General features: G+C 43.2%; 1 protein-coding gene across 1 annotated transcript in view; it reads left to right on the top strand.

Moving 5' to 3' along the window:
• The first annotated feature begins 469 nt into the window (after window positions 1–469).
• LOC134615216 (vomeronasal type-2 receptor 26-like) overlaps window positions 470–23388 on the top strand; it is a 122751-nt gene continuing 99832 nt past the window's right edge. The window contains exons 1-3 of the mRNA XM_063459711.1: window positions 470–586; window positions 13680–13852; window positions 22049–22094. Of these exons, the coding sequence (XP_063315781.1) occupies window positions 470–586; window positions 13680–13852; window positions 22049–22094 (336 nt within the window). The remainder of the gene's footprint in view (window positions 587–13679; window positions 13853–22048; window positions 22095–23388) is intronic.

Here is a 23388-nt window from a genome sequence, read left to right as displayed (position 1 = left end):
TTGTACATACGGTGCCTCATGCACCGAATGCATCTGCCTCTTCTAGGATCTGCTGGGCAGCCAACATCCTGTTGGAAGGCGTTGAGCATGGTTTTTGTATTCCTTTGTCTTTCGCCCCCCTTTGCTGCTGGTTCAGAACCTTTGGTCAGTCCTGGTGTTTCCCGCATGTGGTTGAAAACGCTTGTCAAGGAGGTGTCTCTGAGTCGCATGGCCGGTCCCTTTAGCGACCCCCCTTTACAGGACTTGCTGGTCTCCCCCTTGGGCATGGTGCCCAGAGAGGAGCAAGGGAAATACTGTTTGATTATTCGTTTGTCAGACATTTGTGGGGTTTAGGTGCATTAGGACATCTCCTCGGGACTTTGGGGCATCGAAATTGATTCTGTGGTGGGTTTTTGCCACTTGCCTGGGATCCGGTTCGCGGCTTACGTCGGGAAGTGGCTGGCCCTAGGGCTCTATAAGATCCGACTGCATGACGTCCGGGGTCACGAGACCCCGGCGCTTCATTCGTCTGACTCGGTCTCTGCGTGACGATCTGGCAGTCTGGGCCTCCATCCAGGCCATGTATAATGGCAGGTCCTACTGGCAGGTGACAGTAGGACTCTAACACGGTCCTACACCTCTTCCCAAGGTGTGGTTCGGTTGGGTGTGGGTGATTATGGCCTCTAGGGGTTATTTGGGGTGATTTTGTGCTGTCTGTTGGCCAGACGGATGGCAGGTCTCTGGCCTCACAAGGAATGGGCATTTGTAGGTCCCAGTTTTGGGATAAATGGGTTGTTTTTCACTGCGGCACTCTGGGGTGGTTCAAGCTGTCAATCGTCAGATGGCCTCCTCCCCTCCAGTAGGTGGCTTGCTGCGGCATTTTGGGGCTCTGGTTATGTCCAAATGTGTCTTGTAGGGCAAAGCATATTCCTGGCATTCACGTTGTAGTGGCGGATACTCTCTCTCGTTCGCAATAGTTGGGATTTTCTGGCAGTTGTCCCACGTGCAGATCTGGAAGAGATCCGTGCCTGGTGGAGATGTGGTCGCTTGGTCTAGCAGATTGAGGGGTTTGGTCCGTGGTCCAGTCTCTCGGGCCTCGTGGACCCGATATGGTAAGATGTGGACAGTGTTTCTGTGGTGTAGTGGTTGTCATGCATGCCTAATGTACGCCTAACACGCGAACAGTCCAATCTTTGTGATTGGACTGGTGGGAGCATGCTCCGGGGGGGTTTTGATGTCTCAACTGCCTGCCTCTCAAGACTTTAGCGGGGAGTATCCCCCCTCCCCCCTTTTCTATCTCCTCACGTTTTGCAGGTCTTAGCTTCCTGATCGAGGTACGTGGGTGGGAAGATTCTGCCATGGCGTTCAAAGTGTGCTAGGCGCTATCAGGCTTGGGGGGGTGTGTTGCTTCCGCAGATGCAGGAAGGTCGGTCTACACTATGCTCCTGACAAGATTGGGTGGGTTGCCCCCTCTTGTCTGGTTCTCAATTTCGAGGCCTGTCTATTTGCATTGGCCTATTCCCTGGCATTTCTGGGGCAAGGCACATTGGGGAATTGGTGATTCCTAGTAGACCATGCAGTGGTGGGGTGTTGTTTGCCGCTGTTCAGTACTCTGCGGATCATATTGTGGGCATTCCTTTTGGATTGGCGTTGCCTTGGAGGCTTTTAGGATGGGTATGACAGCGCACACAGTGCAGAGGATCAGGAGGTGGGAATCTGGGCGTCTTGTCTCATATGTTCGTCCGCCGGTCTCCTGAGTAGAGGTTTCTCTCCGCCGGTTCGACTCCTCCCCAGGGTTTTGGTGATCATGCACTCTTAGGTATTCTGAGCCACGAGGCATGCGGCTGTCCATCCAGGAGGTGAGCTATTGGGTTTTACACCTTCTGAAGCGGAGGTTCATTGGTTTGGTGCCAGAAGTATGAAATGGGTTCTGCTCCTCCCGCAGCAGGTTCAGCTGTCCCACATTCGGGTAGGCCTAAATGTTTGGGTTATTCACCTGGGGGGCAATGAGTTTGGGATAATATCAATGTGGGGTTTTTGCGTTTGCCCTTAAGAGGGTCTTGGTGTGTATTTTAGTTCTGTTTCATGATGTGTGGCTCAATTGGTCGGAGGTCATTTCCCGTATCTTTTGGCAGCGGGCCCATAATCAGAGCCATGGAACACTGCCGTATGAAGCTAAATTGGAGGATTTCTAGGTTTGTTTGAGGGTAAGGGGATTCTGATTCGCCACGGGGTGTTTTCGCACTGGTGGCAGCTAATGTGTTTCTGGGTGATGGAGTTCACCTCATGGAGGTTGGGCTCAACCTTTTTAATCTTGGTAAGAAGTGGTGGAACAGGCCTTGGATGGTTTGGGTGGCGCCCTTGCTGATTTTAGGCTTAATACAGCGGGGTTGTGGTGGGGGTCGTGTCCTTGCCAATAGGTTTTGGGGGCTATTACATGGGGTGTCAGGATATGGACATGGTCGGGTCTCAACCTCCCCTGCTCTGTAGGGTAAACTTTTAAGTTACCGACTTCGACGTGCCCACCGAGCTAAAAGCCGGTTGGTGGTAAGCATTGAAAGGAAAAGGGAACTTGGATTGGACGAGGGGGGAGGCGAGAACCCTGTGGGCAAGTTGGTGCATAGGTATGTGGTCTCTTACATTGGCAAGGACGCTTATGTAAACTAAGTCTCTAGGGCACTAGGTGTTAATAATTATATGTAAAGTTATGGATTATTTATGTATTTATTTCTGGTTATAATTAAATGATAAAGTTTATTAAATGTTGGATGAGTCCTACAGTCTTATGTTTTAATAAATGATGTGGCCTGTTCCATCCAAATTCAGTGTCTGTCATTATTGGGAGGTATTTGGGGTAGGCCCCATTATTCTTATTTGCATCACATTCCCCGCTACGTCCATACATGGAGCACAGCCTCAAGCTGCGGTAGCTTGGGTTTACTAGCGTAGATCACAGTGTCGTCTGCATACATGTGTACAGTTGAGGATTTGCAGACATGGATTTGCAGACAGGCAGATCATTTATAAATAATGTGAATAGCAGCGGGCCGAGTATGGAGCCTTGGGGAACACCACACGTGACTGGAAGAGGGAAGCGCTATCAGAAATGGCCACATATTGCAATCGGTCTGAAACATACAATCAAAACCAGGTAAGCGGACGTTCACTAATGCCTGAGTTTTTAAGTTTTTGCAAAAGAATGCCATGGTCTACTGTGTCAAAGGCCTTGATAAATGTTTAAGGGGTGTTTTTTCTGTTTAATATATTTGCAACATTTCCATAATTCTGTTTTTTGCTTTGTCCTTATGTGGTATATTCACTGGAGACTGAATGTAAAATAAATCATTTAAACAATTTTAGAATAAGACTGTAACAAAATATATTATGCATATATTCTAAGATAAAACAATATAACAAAGTGGGGGGTGCAACATACAGATAAGAAATACAGAATGTATATACTTAATAGTAACCGTTTCTTGGGCTTAATCTGTAAAATATAAAAGTCCATACATAGTGTAAAACTGTAAATAGCAGAAGAGATAAAAGCAAAGGTAATGTGTCACTCACAATGTATAGAGCCTAAAATAGCAGGCTCTGGCTTAATCGCATGTGGAAAATCAGCTTTTCCAAGCTATTCAGAATGTCCCCACGATCTTCCTATGGACACTGATGTCTAGTCCCAGATGCAGGAAAGATAGATGGTAGACCAGAATACTGTAACTTTAAAAAGTATTTACTTGAAATAAAATAACAATATAAATAAAATATAAAAGATATTATACGAAAAAACACAACGCGTTTCGACAGTTCGTCTTTTTCAAGTGTATAAAGTCCTCTTCTTCCGGCGTCCTTTTTAAATCTATGTTTCCGGAAGTCAAATTTCCTGCCAAATTCCACTTCTGGTATAACGTGATGACGCACGTTCCGTCGTTGTGTCATGATACATGGACCATCATTACGTCATTTCTTATGCGTCTGTTCGGCAACCCGGAAGTGACTGGAGGGATTTCATTTTGTAAAAGGGCAAAAAAAAAAAAATGCCCCTTCCCAGTCCTGTGGTAACTCCGAATAGGCTTTCTTACCACAGATCCAGTACAAATTTGCCGGGGCTTTCCAACTAGATGTGATAGATAGATCAAACCACACGTCCTTTAAATTGGCATAACTTGCAAACGGGTTAGGTGGTTCTGAGACATTTGAAGCCGACCACCAGGTTGTATTCTTTGTACTATCATCATAAGCTTTTTGCCCTAGACAAGTTAATTCTCCTACAGATGTATTAAACATTATTCCTTTCCTTGCTATGCAAACATAACCTATAATGGAGGTCTTTAATCGCCACTCCGATTTACCTCTAACACTCATTTGATAATCAGTTTGAGAAGATATTATTTGTTCAATTGTCTCAGAACACGAATACATTACCTCCTTTGCTTCCCAGGGCCATTGGTCTCCCATGTTAGTACCTCCACACACATAGCAGTTGGTCACATCAAGACTACCAGCAATACTTTCAGCTAAATCTATAAACAGGTTCTTAGCATTATGGGGGATCTTATTTTCTACACTCCTCTCTTCATAAAAAGAATGGAAAACCTGATGAGTTTGGGATGCTACGGTATCGGTCTCTATCCCTATAAATAATATTGTCCCAGGATCCAAACCCGTCCCATATATCTGAAACCCAAATAAATTTCCAAACCTATCTATAAATTGTTCAGGATTATTAATAAGTATATGGACTGGGTTACACTCCATAGACTTACAATATGGTTTGGTAGGCAACTTAGTAACAATCATATCCCTATCTACTGTATGTCCCCAAGTTGCCCACCCCACACAAGACCAATATGGACAATAATTATAATCCCTATCTGGGCATTTTGGATTTACGTACTTATTTTTACTACTGGGACAAATATACTTATCATTAGACCCATACGTTCTCTCCCACTTAAGATCCCCGCATACATTCCACGTTTTTCTACCACTTGATATCGCCTTACATGCATCAAATAGCAGAACACCCGAAGAATGTACGGTTTCTAATACTGTTTTATTTATTAGGGTCCCCTGTGGGTCTCCATTCCGGAGGGTCAACCAAATTGTACGGGGTTGATACTCTGGATTGAAGCACTTAGGTTCTCCTACTCCTAAATGGCATACACTATACTCTATACCCAAGTATCTACACCTAGACACATATCCTTTACACTCATATTGTGAATGCCAAATAAGGGTCTGGGAAATATGATTACCTGTTATAGTAGTCTTAATGCAAACCTCACAGCTAGGTGTGTCGGTAATGTCCTGAATAATTAAAATCACAAAAATATACATTATCAAAAGCATTTCTTTCGACGCTCTCATCCTCAGTCTTCGTCCGTGTGATGGCACCTCAGCTTCCAGGGTGTAAGGGCTGCAAGGAATGGAGTTCTGCTCTTCCCTTCACAGAGGTCCCTTCGAGACACCCTGGCTATGACACGTGGGTAAGTGGTCAGGCTTTATTATGGCCGTCAAAAACACCCACTTGCTGATCTCTTTAAACACACTTGAAATCCCGATATCTCCTCGTCACTCCGACTGAGTTATGCGCTTTAACCGGATCTTGCAGGGATTCTCTGGATCTGTTGTAGCTTGCCAAGAATCTACTGCTGCTGGTTTAACCCTGGAGTGATGAATCCACGGAGTCACTTCGGCCACCTTTATAGCTGTAGGGGTAGACAAAAGAACAACATAAGGACCCCTCCACTTAGGCCCTAACGGTACACTGTTCCACTCTTTAATCCATACTTGATCTCCTGGATGATAACTATGAACAGGGGGATAAATATTCACAGGTAATCTATCTTGTACCCATTTCTGTACCTCCTCCATAGTTTTACCCAACTCTACAACCTGCTGCCGAGTAATTCCTTCTCCCAACTGACTCAAATCCCCCCTTAAGTTACCAAGTACGGGAGGTGGACGCCCATACATGATTTCAAAAGGTGAGAGAACCATCCTTCTGGTAGGTGTACTACGAATATGCAACAGAGCTATGGGCAAAAGAACATTCCACTTAAGCTGAGTCTCTTGACACATCTTTGCCAATTGGTTCTTAATAGTTCTGTTCATCCTTTCTACTTTATCAGAGCTCTAAGGTCTATATGCCGTATGAAGCTTCCACTTAATACCAAGCATATGAGTCAGTTGTTGTAGGCACTGGTGAACAAAGGCTGGACCATTATCCGATCCTATAGAGCATGGTAGTCCATATCGGGGTATTATTTCTCGCAACAGGAATCGTACAACTTCTCCTGCTTTCTCTGTACGAGTAGGACATGCTTCTACCCAACCTGAATAGGTACACACAACTACTAGTAGGTAGCGATGTCCACCGGATTTAGGCATTACAGTATAGTCTATTTGAAGATCGGACATTGGGAGTCCCCCCATATACTGGACTCCCGGTGGTTTCACTGGTCCTTGCCTTGCATTATTCTTAGCACATATCACACATCTTCGTACAATGGCTTGAGTCAAGTTGGACAATCTTGGTATATAGATATGTTTCCTGAGAGATTCTTCCATACTAACTCTTCCAGAATGTGTCCCGTTGTGATAGTTCTGGACAATTTCTACAGCTAGTGATGCTGGAATAACTATTCTTCCATCTTCTAACTGATACCATTTGTTCTCCAGGTATTTCCCAGTTTCAGTATTTAACCACTCTTCTTCTTGAGCTGTATAAACTGGAGTCCATTGAGACAGTGGAGTCGGTATAAGAGCAGCTATATGTTCCACATACTCCTGTCTTCCTGATTCAGCGGCACGCTTAGCTGCATTATCTGCCATCCGATTTCCTTTGGTTACATCACCATCTCCTTTCAGATGCGCCCGACAATGTATAATACCAACTTCTTTCGGTTCCCACACGGCTTCTAGTACTTGTAATATCTTAGCTGCGTACTTGATTTCTTTACCCTCTGAATTCAATAATCCTCTTTCTTTATACAAAGCTCCGTGGACATGAGTGGTTAAAAACGCATACTTGGAATCCGTGTAGATGTTCACTCTTAAACCTTCAGCCAATTGTAACGCTCGTGTGAGTGCAATTAGTTCTGCCTTCTGTGCCGATGTTCCTTTTGACAATGGCCGTCACCTTGTCTATGGTTGTCACTGCATATCCTGCATAGCGAATCCCTTCTTTCACATAACTACTGCCGTCCGTATAGTACTGGACATCAGGGTTCTGGATGGGAAAGTCACGAAGATCTGGTCTACTTGAAAATACTTCATCCATCACCTCCAGGCAATCATGTTGACTCTCAGTAGGTTGTGGCAAAAGGGTAGCTGGATTTAAGGTGTTAACAGTCTCTAAATGCACTCTTGGGTTTTCACACAACATAGCTTGATACTTAGTCATGCGGCTGTTACTAAACCAATGATTGCCTTTATAGTCTAGCAACGTTTGTACTGCGTGCGGGACTCGCACATAGAACCAATCTCGCCACATTGTATTGGAGGAGCCTGGTTGCCCGCCTGCTGCCTCTGGACTATGGACCGGCACCTAAAGTGTTAATTTTACTGTGCAGAAAGGTTTATTTTTCCCTTTCTGCACAGCCGTTCTATCTACCGAACAATCAGCTTCTTTTCAGCCTCCCCAGAGCCGTGGGAAGCCGGCCGGCGTTGTTAAGGGGCCACCCAGAAGCTGGCGTGTGCCTCCTATTGACCTCCCTGAAGCCGCGGTTAACCGCGGCTTAACAAGCGTGTGCCGGCAATTGACCACCCAGTAGCTGCGGTTAACCGCAGCTTAATTGATTGTTACTGGGTGGTCGCGTTTACACCTATCCGCCACACGATGGCGGTGTTCTGGAGCTCCCTGGGCAGCCAGCGCTTGTCTGCCCGGCTTTCCTGCACTATAAGCGGACACTTTTGCGTGCAGGCACCGCTGAGCCTCCAGCCCCCTGGTTCTTATTCGGGACTTTGAATTTCTATCACAATCTATGTGAACTGTAGTAACCCAGATAGCCTGCCATGGAGCCTGTTCGTATAATTAAAGATTTTGGCTCCATGGCAATTAAAATGTATTTGTGTGATCTGGGTGCCATTCACCTAATAATGTGCACCCAGACCTGAGCTATCTGGATATGTTACATGTCTATGTTTTGTGTATAAAATGTGTCTGTATGTATTTTAAAGTGATAGTCTGTTTCTGTGTCACCATGTGCATAATGGAGTCTGGCCTTTGTCTTAGGAGATAATTGAATTACTTCATTAATTATCTCCAGGACAGAGAGGAGGAAACCAAGATGCATTGTGGGAAAGTATTGTGGTTGTGTGTACGAAAGTGATACATGTCTGTCTGCTGTTTCAGTCTTCCATCTGGTCCCCTAGGGGAGTGTCCACCAGGTGGGAGACCTGCATAAATACAGGGGCAGGTAGCCCTGAATAAACAGACCACTGCTTGACCTTCAACACGGAGCCTTGTCTCGTTCTTGGGGGGATTCACTGTATGATGCTGGAGATTGACTGCTAGGAGTGTAAGCTGATGTCTGCTTTTCCTGTTCGTCTGCTAGCAGCTATTCGTGAGGTTCCAGTTGGAGTGCTACCTTATTCCCTTGTATGCAGTTCGGGAGTTTGGTGCATTCATTTATATCCAAATTCGTGAGTTTTGGTGCTTTTACAGTAGCTGTGCCTTGTTTGGGAAAAGGGGATTATCGCCTAAATGGATTTTTCCCCTTTTATGCTGAAACGGTCCGTAACAGAAGGCATCTTTGAGATCTAAGACAGTAAAATAGGTAGCCCTGCCCGGAATTAAAGCAAGCAGGTTATATGGATTGGGCACAACTGGGTGTATACTTACGACCGCATCATTGACTGCTCTCAAGTCCTGCACAGGGCGATACTCATCTGTACCGGGCTTTTGAACAGGCAACAATGGGGTGTTCCAGGGGGAAGTACAGAATTTTAGGATACCATACCGTATGAACTTATCCAAATATGATTGTATGTTCTTCTTGGCCTTTTGTGGGATGTGGTATTGTCTTAAGCTCACTGGATAAACCCCAAGTTTCAGTTCGATTCGAATTGGTGGAATATTGCGAGCAAGTCCTGGTGGGTTGTTCTCTGCCCACACTCCTGGTATATTGAATAAGGATTCATCACTCTTAGGGTTTTGGCTAGTCAACACTGTATAAAGTCGCCACTCTTCTTCCTTTGGTACAGATAGTGTCATTATACCTGAAGGTCCATTGAACTTTAAAGATGTTGTTCCGTTAGGTAGAAATCTGTGCTTGTAATTTTGACAACAAATCACGTCCTAGCAGTTGGACTGGACATTCAGGCATATAAAGGAATTGATGTTTCACTACGTGGCCTCCCAATGTACAGAGTCGACTTTTAAGAACCGGTTTAGCAGCACTCCTTCCAGTTGCTCCTATTACGGTGATAGTTCTTCCAGATGGAGGAGCAACTAGGTCAGTCACCACCAAATGTTCAGCACCAGTATCGATCATGAATGCACTCCTTTTTCCCCCTATTGCTACATCGACCATAGGCTCCGCTCGGCCAAGGGGGATGGAGCCCGGTCGGTATCAATAGTCCTCCATGACTGTGTCAGCCAAACCTACAAAGTCCCTATCTTCTCTATCACGGGGTCTCTGCGCTGCTGGATAGTACCTGTCTCCACTAACACTTCCTCTATTGATACCACTATTCCCTCCAGGACCTCCTCTACCTCTCGCTCTGCCTCTATAATTACCATATCCTGCCCTAGGTCTCTCTCTCTCATACTGTTCCCTTTGTGGACACTCACTTCTCCAATGCCCATCTTCCCTACAGTACGCGCATTGATTCCTACTCAGGGGTTCCCTATTCCATTTACTCTCGCCTTTATCCATTCCCCTATACACTTCCTTTTCCCTTCTATCTACGCCTGCGATCACTACCGCTAGCATATCTGCCTTTCTACGCATCTTGCGCTCTTCCTCCTTCTTTGTCTCGGTTTCCCTATTCATATATACCTTGTTTGCTACCTCCATTAGTTGGGTTATGGACATCCCTACAAACCCTTCTAACTTTTGTAGCTTGCGCTTTATATCTCCATAGGCTTGGCTGACAAAGGCAGAGTTAACCATCCGGGAATTCTCAGGAGCCTCCGGATTAAAGGGGGTATACAAACTGTTTGCCTCCAATAATCGGTCATAAAAGACACTGGGCGATTCATCACATTTCTGTAATACCTCAGCCGTCTTAGACATGTTAATCGCCTTCTTCCCTCCAGCTTTCATGCCAGCAATAATAGCGTCCCTGTAAGCTTTTAAATGGACCATGTCTGCACGCTTGAAAAAGACCTCATTGAGGTCGAAACGTTGCAATAAACCTGCTTGAAGAACAATCACAGTGAGTGCCTGAGATTCTTTTTATTCTACACATGTCTGCACCATTGACATTCCAATTTGGATCGGTGTTTGGATAATGGGCTGCGGCCCATGCTGCTGGGTTGGCCTGATTTTGTGTACGGGCCTCTTCTTCCAGCGCTTTAATTGCCGCTTGATTTATCCTAGTCCTTTCCTCATTATTAAACAATGTCATTAATAATTGCTGGCAATCAGCCCAAGTGGGATTGTGTGTCTGGACTATTAAGGTAAACAAATCCGTCATGGCTTGAGGCTTTTCGGTGTAAGAGGAGTTATAGGTCTTCCAATTAAAGAGATCGGTGGTCGTGAAAGGGACATAGACGTAGACTGGATCAGCATATTGTATCTGGCTGTCATCGTTAATGTGTGTCGGGCCAGGACTCAATCGAAGAGGCATTCATTTGATAATGTCGGGGTTGGAGGGTACCGGTCAGTTGTCGGGTTAGTATGGGGCTTCGTAGAGATGCGTCCGTTAGGGGTTCCGGTCGAGGGGTAGTAAGACAAGGGGATGGGGAAGCTTTACTAAGGGGAAGGTTGGTGAGTAGAATATTCCGGGCCGGGCTAGGAAGAGCCTGACCGGAAACTAGATATGGCGCCAAATCTGGGTATGTGGAGTTAACGGAGGTAGGTACCGGAAGGGGAGGGTTTGAAACAAGGGGGCTGGGCTCTGAGCTAGAGGAGGGAGTAGGTGGGGACAATGGGGCAAGGGGAGGAGCGTTTCCAACAGCACCTCCTCTTCCTCTTCCGGTGGAGGAGGAGTAAGGGGGCGGCATGGGGATCTCAGACTCAGGAGGCGTGTCCAAAATGGGCGTAATTACGGCCTTAGTGGACAAGCGAGTCCTGGCCACCATGAGGTGACATTGCTCCTCGTGGCATACTCGGATCCATTTTGGCGAGTCAATTGCGGCCTGCCTCCAACAATCAATATATGGAAACTGGCCGTAAAGTTCAGGCCTACCTGATACAGCCACGTGTACACGCTGTACCAGATTAGGATCCAAACTGCCACATGGTGGCCATGCGGCAACCAAAGTAGGCCATTCCCTACTACACAAAGTAGTCAGGCGTGCTGGAGACATCTTTACCCCCAAATCACATGCAGTATATCCCTTTTTAAAGTTTTTAATCATACATCCTAAGGGATCCAAAATCGTCGAATCCGACGCGCCCATACTTAACAATGGAGCGTCGTCTCCAACAGAAACTAAACACACACTCTTCCAACGGTCACACCCGTTCCCTTGGCAACAGCACCACGTGGTACAGTTACTAAGCGAAACGCACACAACAAAACACTCAGGGAATTCCCGTACAAACACAGCTGTTACACCAGTCACTAAGTAACTAATACTGTGCCCTTTGGCAAAACTATATGGTCACCCACGCTATAATTCCGTATATCTGAATTACCCGTCTATAACATACCCCAGTAACATTGTCTTTACAAACAGTAGTTATAGTACGGTTAGCATTGGTTAGAATACAATTTAAAGTCACAGTTCAATTAGTAGTGGTTATGGTGTTAAACATACAACATAGACGACAATTATTAGTACTTATTTACAGTGTCAGTAATTATGCATGGTTATGGTACCGTGCGCCTTCGCTCCTTCCCTCCACTGGAGGGGGCAGATTCCAAATAACCCCTTATGGGCCTACCGCACAATTGGTATCCAATACCCCTAGTGGGTCCGCCGTCTAAAACAGCGGTCGTCTTACCTCCTCGTTCCTGAACCTGAGTTCACACTCATCGACGGGGACACCCCAGCACTTACTACGTAGAGGCCGATGATCTCCTGGACAACAGACCAGTGGCGCCGAGACAAAGGGAGGTCCACGCAGAAGTTCAGGGGTGCAGCCGTAGAGAACGTGGGCAAAGATAGACCGTCTCACGCCTCTGCTTCTCAGCTACCGTTGAACGATGAGCTTCCCGGCCAATGCACCAAATGATACCGGAGAAACTGACGGAAGCCAAGCACAGAGAGATGGACACAGGTTTCTTCAGGAAGGAAGAGATTCTTTATTCGATTCACCGAACGGGACTCAGAGGGACTAATGTCACCGAAATACAACAAGATCTGAGCCCCGGACAATAGTGTAGGCTCCTTATATAGGCATGTAACTCCTCCCATAATAAGCTCCACCCACACATACTCTTACCCAATCAATCGAACAAGAACTAACTTCCTGTTTGACCGCATGGCTTGCCCAGCACAATGGAGGAGGGGAATACTACATCCGGTATTCTTGCACATGCTCCGTACACTACTGATCGTATCTTTGCCACGTGCAACCGACCGACCGATACACCAGTATATGCACGTACACATGCCACGTGGCCTACTAAATTTATTTTTACCGAGATTCCACCACAAGCCTGCTATTTTAGGCTCTATACATTGTGAGTGACCCATTACCTTTGCTTTTATCTCTTCTGCTATTTACAGTTTTACACTATGTATGGACTTTTATATTTTACAGATTAAGCCCAAGAAACGGTTACTATAAAGTATATACATTCTGTATTTCTTATCTGTATGTTGCACCCCCCACTTTGTTATATTATTTTATCATTGTTTGGTAGTGTCTTTGAGTGATTTTTAGACACTGGGGGTAGTTGCCACTTCGTTTACAGCGCCAATCCACCTGTACTTATTCCTTACTTTTAGGGGGAATTTTGTTTGTTTTAATATATTCTAAGATGTCAATATCGAATTTTTTTAAAATGTGTTTTCTACTTAGCTTTACTTGTATAAAGGTGTTTGTTTTTTAGAATAGGACTGTAACAAAAAATATATATTATGCATATATTCTACGATGTCAATCTCAATCTTTAAAAAAAAAATTCTATTTAGCTTTAATTGTATAAAGGTGTTTGTTTTTACCCCACCACAAAGAAAGAAAACATGAAATGGTATTTTTCACTAAGGGAACAATTTTACCTAAAGTTATGAACAGATGAGGTTGAGAGACATTATACTGATTACTGTATTTATCGTCAAAGTTATATTAATTATTGGTCTTCTGTAACACAGAAAAAGAATTGCACTTGTAATCCCAAGTGCAATGTATATTAATAATTTTACAATGCTAGAGGCTTATGACTTGCTATCTATATAAAGTGAGTTAGATGGTGTGGGCACACTTTACTGCACACAGATGCTGAATGCTTCATTGTGTTATGTGATGCATTATGGCTCTGGAACATCTCTACTAATATACATTATATTAAGTTATAGCCTGTTATATGATAAAATGATATTAAGATTTCCAACTTTATCTAATTCTTACAAGGTGCTTCTTTGTCTTATAATCCTTTATATTACACCTGTGAGCAGCAATTCAGCCACCGCATGCAGCCTACAACTAATACGGACATATGAAGACTTTGAGTATTTTAAAAATGGGGACATTATTATCGGTGCAGTGATGAGTGTGAATTCATATATACGCACTAGATCTTTTCAGCTTACATGCATGCGGTAAGTCAGTATCCTAAATAGGGGGCTAACTATACATACTAAGCAAATATTTGAAATAAACTCTTTATTTTATTTCTTAGATAGGAAGACTTGATGCATATTTTTGTGTTTGTGTTTACTTGTTTTTTTTAGAAACATTATCATTATGCTGATAGTTTGTGGCACTTTGTTATATTGTATGCACTCAGTTTAATATTTAATACAAAATATTATAATTCTAGTACACAGATACATTAACATAGGTTTAATACGTTACAGATCAGCATGTTTACAATTAATGTGTGACCAAAAGACCAGAGCTTTTCGTTTTTATTTTTGATATATTTATATTCAACCCGGATTCCTTTTTTAGATTTAGTGCTTTGAATTTGTTTTCTACATTTTTTTACATGCAAGTTGCAATTTTATTGTGAATGCTGAAATTTTCATGTGCTACACAAGAATATGTGCAAAAGAAGAATAATATAATTATATTCAACTATGATACCATTTTTTTTATATTTAGTGCACCTATAAATACTCTGTTAATTTGTTATACATTTGCTTTTTTTCTGCGTTTTTTTACATGCAAGTTGCAGTTTTATTGTGAATCCTGAAAGAAGAAGAATATCCTAAATCAGGGGTAGGCAACCTTTGGTAGCCCATGTGTTGTGGACTACATCTCCTATAATGCTTTTATAGGCATAATGTTTGCAAAGCATCAGGGGAGATGTAGACCACAACATCTGGAGTCCTGAAGGTTACCTACTCCTGCCCTAAATACACTGCTCAAAAACATAAAGGGAACATAAAAATAACACATCCTAGATCTGAATGCATTAATATGCTTCTGAAATACTTTGTTCTTTACATAGTTGAATGTGCTGACAACAAAATCACACAAAAATAAAAAAAAATGGAAATCAAATGTTTCAACCCATGGAGGTCTGGATTTGGAGTCACACTCAAAATTAAAGTGGAAAAACACACTACAGGCTGATCCAACTTTGATGTAATGCCCTTAAAACAAGTTAAAATGAGGCTCAGTAGTGTGTGTGGCCTCCACGTGCCTGTATGACCTCCCTACAATACTTGTGCATGCTCCTGACGAGGTGGCGGATGGTCTTCTGAGGGATCTCCTCCCAGACCTGGACAAAAGCATCTGCCAACTCCTGGACAGTCTGTGGTGCAACGTGACATTGGTGGATGGAGTGAGACATGATGTCCCAGATGTGCTCGATTGGATTCAGGTCTGGGGAACGGGCGGGCCAGTCCATAGCATCAATGCCTTCGTCTTGCAGGAACTGCTGACACACTCCAGCCACATGAGGTCTAGCATTGTCTTGCATTAGAAGGAACCCAGGGCCAACTGCACCAGCATATGGTCTCACAAGGGGTCTATGGATCTCATCTCGGTACCGAATGGCAGTCAGGCTACCTCTGGCGAGCACATGGAGGGCTGTGCGGCCCCCAAAAGAAATGCCACCCCACACCATTACTGACCATGACCAACTGCCAAACCGGTCATGCTGGAGGATGTTGCAGGCAGCAGAACATTCTCTACGGCGTCTCCAGACTCTGTCACGTCTGTCACATGTGCTCAGTGTGAACCTGCTTTCATCTGTGAAGAGCACAGGGCGCCAGTGGTGAATTTGCCAATCTTGGTGTTCTCTGGCAAATGCCAAATGTTCTTCATGGTAGTGGGCTGTAAGCACAACCCCCACCTGTGGACGTCGGGCCCTCATACCACCCTCATGGAGTCTGTCTCTGACCGTTTGAGCAGATACATGCACATTTGTGGCCTGCTGGAGGTCATTTTACAGGGCTCTGGCGGTGCTCCTCCTTGCACAAAGGCAGAGGTAGCGGTCCTGCTGCTGGGTTGTTGCCTTCCTACGGCCTCCTCCACGTCTCCTGATGTACTGGCCAGTCTCCTGGTAGCGTCTGCATGCTCTGGACACTACGCTGACAGACACAGCAAACCTTCTTGCCACAGCTCGCATTGATGTGCCATCCTGGATGAGCTGCACTACCTGAGCCACTTGTGTGGGTTGTAGACTCCGTCTCATGCTACCACTAGAGTGAAAACACTGCCAGCATTCAAAAGTGACCAAAACATCAGCCAGGAAGCATAGGAACTGAGAAGTGGTCTGTGGTCACCACCTGCAGAACCACTCCTTTATTGGGGGTGTCTTGCTAATTGCCTATAATTTCCACCTGTTGTCTATCCCATTTGCACAACAGCATGTGAAATTGATTGTCACTCAGTGTTGCTTCCTAAGTGGACAGTTTGATTTCACAGAAGTGTGGTTGGCTTGGAGTTACATTGTGTTGTTTAAGTGTTCCCTTTATTTTTTTGAGCAGTGTATATGTTCAGCTATGTCTCTGAGTCCATCAATGTCCTACATGTACAGGTTTGTCAAATCTTTTCAGTATGGGATGTTTTATGTGTGAAATGTTTTTGCTGGGCCTCTGTCACTTTTGGGTATTTAATAGCCCATTATTTTAATTTAGCAATTAAATATTTTACACCATATATAAAATAGACAATGCATGTTATCTCACATGGGCTATTTTGAGTATTTTTACATTGCCATTTGTCCCTGACATTTAGGGAAATACTTTTTCTGCATGTGTATTTACAAAGTGTATTTTTAGTGTATACACCTATATTATGCAACTGAAAACACACTTGGCTATATCACAGTAATGCAGCAGTGCCCCAATGCATGGGTCTGTTAGGCATTTATGCAGGACTAAATTAGGGACTAGACTAGATATTGTCAATTGTGCAAAAATGTAACACAAAAATGGCAGCTTCAGTTAAATGTTTGAAAGAACCAATAATATAATAATAAAAATAAAAAACATGTATTAACTCAATGGAGTGTGAGTGTAAAAGAAAAAGTATATGACACAGAACTTCACAAAAGATGTCCTTAGCAGTGTCAGTCAGTGTCAGGTGAGAGCTGCATGCAGTGGGGTGGTGGTGTTGGATGAGTATGCCTGTGTGTGCAGGTTGAGTGTTGCATGTGTGCTATGTCTGAATTGTGTGGAGTGTTATTGTGGCTGCGTGATGTATGTGTGGGAGACTCTGTGCTGTGGGATGTGTTTTGTGTGTGTTGGAGAATATGAGTGAGAAAGTGAAGGAACCTCCCTCCACATCTTTCCTTTTTTATTTTGCTGCCCTCTGGCAAAAAAGGTAATCAGCATATTAGGGGAGAACAAATGTAAAAATAAGGCTAAATAATATAGCTTACATTTTGCAATTTACTGGAACTTGGTGTTTAGTGAACAAACCCTCAGTCTTCAGGACTGATCATCCCTCTCCTCTATAGTCCTTATTACTCTCTCTTAAAAGGGACATACCAGACCCCTAAACCACTGCAGTTTGGTGACTAGATTTACTGGTTTTCAACATGTCTCCACTGTCTCAATTCATAAAAGTGCCAATTCCAGAATAAATCAGCACTTCTAGGAATTCATATAGAAATGCTGATGTCATCCTGACAAGGACAGCTTTCTTATTCACTCTGCTTGAATCCTCAGTCAAGTGGAAGTAAGAGTTTTCATATGGAGCCATTCTATTTGGTGATCACTGAATTGATTGGGCACATTCAAATGAATTGGTGCCCATGTACATCTTTGGTCCAGAGAGGAAGGAAGACTGTTGAAACTGATATTTTAAATGTATACAAACATGCATACACAAAGCTATAAAGTCATGTGCTCACACACATCCTATGTCCACACCGTACCATATAACACAAAACCACATACATACTGTCTAATACATGACATATGCATAGTCGCCTGTTTGGCATATGCGGTATTAACAACCCCCCAAAACCCAAGGATACTCGGACACTTCATGTTTGGGAAAATTATCACAGCTTTATTAATAATTACAATATATATAAAATATTAAGGGTCATTGTCAATATATTTAGCATAACATCTCAGCCCCAACTCTTTTAACAATTCAACCCTGAAAACGACCCCCATAAACAACAATATTAACAGATATTAACATAAATAACATCTAACTACTTAAAGCATTGCCACCGTGGGCATGATTTACCACGTTCCAATATGTAGGGGAATACCAAGATACACCCTACACACACCAGATTCGGAGCTACCGACGAGCTCGAACCAACCAAACTTTATCCAAACCTAACAGTTCTTAGAGAAACAAAACTATATTACATCTGGACAAACTTCCTATACCCAAACTTGTTTATCCATCCCCCGCCGCCGTGACCAAGCGGGCACCAGAATCTACTTAAAGGGAGGGTGGATCAAAACAGGTAAGTGAGGATTAATTAAGATGGTCTTGGTCTAAAATGGCCGCTATATGTACTCCCATAATCTAAAACCTCACCCCCACTTTCTATAGCCAAATCCCCATATTAACACCTCCTATGCCTGTCTCATAGCCCTGTCAAGGCCTATTTCACCTAGCTGCACTGCTCCATGGGCTACAAATATCCATCCACACTCACACATGATGGGCTATAATTTATGCACTGATACCTGGTATAGTAACAGTCTTACAGTCTTATTATTATTATTATTATGTTATTATTTATATAGCACCAACAAATTCCGAAGCGCTTTACAATGGGTGGACGAATAAACATGTAGTTGTAACCAGATAAGTTGGACACACAAGAACAGAGGCCTTGAGGGCCCTGATCAATGAGCTTACATGTTAGAGGGAGTAGGGTAAAGTGACACAAAAGGTAAGGATAGTATTAGACTAATGACAGTTGCAAGAGAGGAATCAGTCGAGAGCTATTAACAGTTTAATTGATACGCTCTTATGAAGAAGTGGGTTTTTAATGATTTTTTGAAGGAGTGGAGACTGGGTGAGCATCTAACGGAGGAGGGAAGTGAGTTACACAGGCCCTCGAGAAGTCTTGAAGACGAGCATCAGAGGTGGGAGTACGGTCATAAGATAGACGTAAGTCTTCAGCAAAGTGTAAGGGCCTAAATGGGACATACTTGTGTATTAGGGAAGATAGGTGGGAGCAGCATTATGTAGAGATTTCAGAGCAAGAACCAGAATTTTAAATTGAGCCCTATATCTTACAGGAAGCCAATGTATGGACTGACAGAAGGGTGAGGCGTGGGAGGTGTGGGCGGACAGGAAGATGAGCCTGTAACGGCGCAAGTTGGGAGCACGTAAGACCACTGAGAAGCATATTATACATGTATATACACACACACACATACTACTCTCCTCTCCTTTATTTGTACTACTCTCACACAGATATTATGTGCATGCTGCCCAGTCATGACTCCCACCTAAACAGGAACAGGTTTTCTTTTAAGGTGTTACATAGTTACATAGTTACATAGCTGAAAAGAGACTTGCGTCCATCAAGTTCTCTGTTTTTCTGTATTTTTGGATAGAGTAACTCTTGCTGGCATGCCTGCCCCCCGCACCTATTAAAATAAAGAAATAAACTGTGTTTGCTGGTGACATCACAAGCAGCATCCCCCACATGTGCAACCATACAAGTAGCCCCCCAAATATGTGTTTGAAGGATACTTGGGGAGTTGTGTGTGTGGGATGCTTCTTGTGATGCAGTGTTCCTGTACATCAACATGTTGTGTTAGAATGAATTGTTAGTCTTGTTTTACTTATTGTTCAGCACTGCTAAATATGTTGGTGCTATATAAGTGATTGCAATAAAAGTATGTGTGTGTGTAAGGATGCTGTATACATTATTGCAATGGTGGGAATGCTGCTTGTGATGTGTGTGTAGGGAGGCTGCATGTGGTTTTGCATGTGTGGGGATAGGGCTGTTAGCCTTGCAGTATGTGAGTGGAGAGGGCTGTTTGTGCTGCAGTGTGTGTGTGGATAGGGGCTATTGTATGTGTGTGGGGTAGAGGCTGTAGTAGGCATCTGGGGGATACTGGAGCTGTGGTGTGTGTTTAAATGGATAATAGTGGCTCTATGGTATAGGGAATATAAAGGGGACAGAATGTGTAAGTAGGATAGTGGACAGTGTGTGTGGGGATGTCTGTAGTAGATGCATGAAGGGATTGAGACTGTATTGGGCCCATTGGGGGAATGCTGGCTGTAGTGGGCTGTTGCGGGACCTAGGTGCAGTAGTGGACCCACAGGCGCTGTAGTGGGTGCATGGAGGGATAGAAGCTGTAGTTTGTGCAGAAAGGCTTAGGGGCTCAAGTTGGTGAGGTGGGTATAGTGAAGTAAAGAGGATGAGGTGGATAGAGGATGCCGTGGGTGCAGGGCAGCATGGAGACTGAGGTGAGTACAAGGAGGGTTGAGGGATGAAATATGTGCATAGGGGCTGTAGAAAATATACGGTGCATACTTGGTGTCTCTGCCAGGTGTAACCCCTCTAGGAACACAGTTGTTTCTGCTGTGTCATGGACTATCTAGGATCACAGTAATTTATACTGTGTCATTGACAACCTTGCAGTTTTACTGTAGTGACCAGCAATTGGAGAACAAAACCTAAGCAGAGAGAGAGAGATAGAGAGGCCTGGGATTTAGACTTGTTTGATTATTTGCTTAGAGGAGTGCTTGGAACATCTTAAAAGAACATTCCAGCAGACGGTTATAACCACCTCAAGATACAGAACAGGTGTAGCAGCGATTGGTGTGAACAGGGATGAATTCTTAACAGCAGTTAAAGGAGCAGGCACTCCCTGAACTGAACTGATCAATGTGAGAGTGAAAACAATACTTTAATCTATTTAGCAGATAAACTATATATTTTTCTGCATCATTCTGATTGTTAACAAATGTAGTAGTGTGGTAACCTATTATTTAAAACCACAATAATGAGGCAGTGGGGGAGCAGAGCTGAGCAGATGGACAGACAGATAGAACTGAAGCTCCCAGACCCTAGGCAGCCACCTTGGCCACCTAATGAATAGGCTAGCTCTGGGAATATGCCAGTGACTTTCAAATTTGAAAGTACCCACACTAACTCAGATTTAAGTTCTTCAGAGGCTCAGAGCCAATAATGAATTACCCACATCATTGTGAGATAGATTATCTAGAGATAGTAGCAGTTTTCCTGTCTACCTCTATGGACTGTGTAAGCATCCTAAGCAGTTTATAGTTATCTATTGAAGAAATCCAACAGGCTTGCTGTATCCTAATTGTAAGCAGTCAAATGGTTTTTGAATGGTTTGAATTTTTACATGGAGTTTGCCTCCACTAATAGCTCCAGAGAGCCAGAAGTTCCTAAGCAGGTAACTTCTCATACATATCAGGGCTTAGCTTAATATCTCTGGCATTAGTACTGGAGGACTGGAGGGGACCCCAAGCAAGACATCAAACTGTTACTAAATGGCTTGACTCCTTATATTGGGGGATGGGGAGGGGCACAGGGCACTCCTGGCACCTTGTTGCATTTAACAGAACTCGGCTTAACCCCTTAAGGACACATGACATGTGTGACATGGCATGATTCCCTTTTATTCCAGAAGCTTGGTCCTTAAGGGTTTAAATGAACACAAGCAAAATACATTCACCATCAACATATTGCTCCATATACTGCCATGTTATACTGCATGACGACAGTCAAGAGGATAAAAGGAGTTAGTGTAGCAGATAATGCTAACATAAAAAAATATTTATTGAAATCCAATGTTACACCACAACATTTCGACCTACACGGTCTTTGTCAAGTGACAAATTAAAAGTATGATTAAGGATCATGACAACTAATCATCACATTCTAAGGTATTGAAAATGCATTTGCACTTGCACTTTCAATGAAAAAGTTACCTGGGCTCTTTCCCAAATCCCTACATATATTTAAACAAATGGAGATTATTTAGTTACTCCAATGGCTATTAAAGGGAAATGCTAACCTGCCACGTCAAGACAAACCTCTTAGGTGGCTCCTACACTAACCATTCACCTTGCGTCCATGAGCTTCTGGCAAAGATATCTCTAATAAGACAGAGAGGGGTGTGTTTTTATATACACCCCTACATGATTATTGACACATGGGGTGGGTGTCAGATTTGCAACATGTCTGTGTGATATTTTCCCTATTTTTAAAAAAATCCTTTTTTTTATTTAATAATAACCTGCATCAGTGGGACTCCAGCTACTGTTCCCCCCTCCCCCACCCCCCTTTTGGAGCAATACAGATGGAAAGGTGTGATACATTGGTTGTCATTCACATATTGAAATAAGGTGGAGCCGAACAGGGAGCCCATGGGACTCCAGGATACCATAATCGGGTTATTAGTTAAGGCTGATTAATAAAATCATTATCTATTACCTAAGAAGACAGAGGTAAAAAAGGCAGGAATTTTAAATAACTATTTCTCCTCCATATATATTAAGGAAGAACCCATGGCAATTGATGTGCAAATGATTGCTACTAAAAACTTGCAGAATAATTGTAATTGGTTAACTCAAGACATGGTGCTGCAGCAACTAAAGAAAGTTAATATAAACAAAGCTCCAGGGCCTGCTGGTATCCATCCACAAGTACTTAAGGAACTAAGTGTAGAAATAAGTGAATCTCTGTTTTTAATCTTTCAAGATTCTTTTCTTTCAGGAAGTGTTCCGGAGGATTGTAGGAAGGCAGATGTGGTTCCTATATTCAAAAAGGGTTCAAAACGTAGGGTAATAACTGCTTGATCCAAGGATAAATCTGACTGAATTTTTCTTCCTAACTTGTTGCAAAATTGTGCTTCAAACTGTTTTTTTTGCCTTCTTTTGGATCAACAGCAAAAAACAAATGTGAGGAAGGCTGAACTTGATGGACGCAAGTCTCTTTTCAGCTATGTAACTATGTAACTATGTAGGTATTAATCTGCTCTTGAAGGCTCAAGATGTGTCAAGGAGTATAAAGGTGTTTGGATAAGTTACAAAAAACTGACAACTTTTTTTCTTTTTTTTTCTTTCGAACAATTAATAAGGTCATCATCATAGTTTAATATTAAAAAAAATCAGCATTGATAATTAAATACAATAAGAAGTCTTGTACAAAATAATGCTCCCCTAATCTAGCACAAGGGTCAGACAAGTCACTGTGCGATGGAAGGCATGAATCAGGATCTGATTAGTATCATTTTGTGGGGGGGGGGGCCTTTCACGTAAAATGTAACAAGCGCTTTTCATGCATAGTCTCATAATATCACATAATCTCCAGGAGCGATCGAATGCAAGATTTTACTTTCGCCGGCAGCACAGCATGTGACCTGTTGTAAAAACACTAAATGCTTGCATTAAAGACATGTAAATATTTTTTACTATTTAAACTTGTAGACAATGGACATTTACACATAACACACCAGTTTATTACAAAACATAGAATTCATACTCAACAAACATTGCAAATAACTCCTACAAAACAGAAACACTCCCACAAAACAGAAAACAAAATACGTAGTCCATAGAATGGATAACCAGCAGAGATGGCAAAACATCACATTCAGGGACATGCAAATAAATAGTACTATGAATAGAACTAAATGAGTGTTTTTTTTTTGTTTTTTTCTTTATAACAGTTACAGTAGAGGAATCAGGATGAGGGGAG

This window comes from Pelobates fuscus, chromosome 6 (genome assembly GCF_036172605.1).
Source record: "Pelobates fuscus isolate aPelFus1 chromosome 6, aPelFus1.pri, whole genome shotgun sequence".
Lineage (NCBI taxonomy): Eukaryota > Metazoa > Chordata > Amphibia > Anura > Pelobatidae > Pelobates > Pelobates fuscus.
Note: the sequence above shows the minus strand (reverse complement) of the source record. Positions and strands in the feature narration are given on the sequence as shown.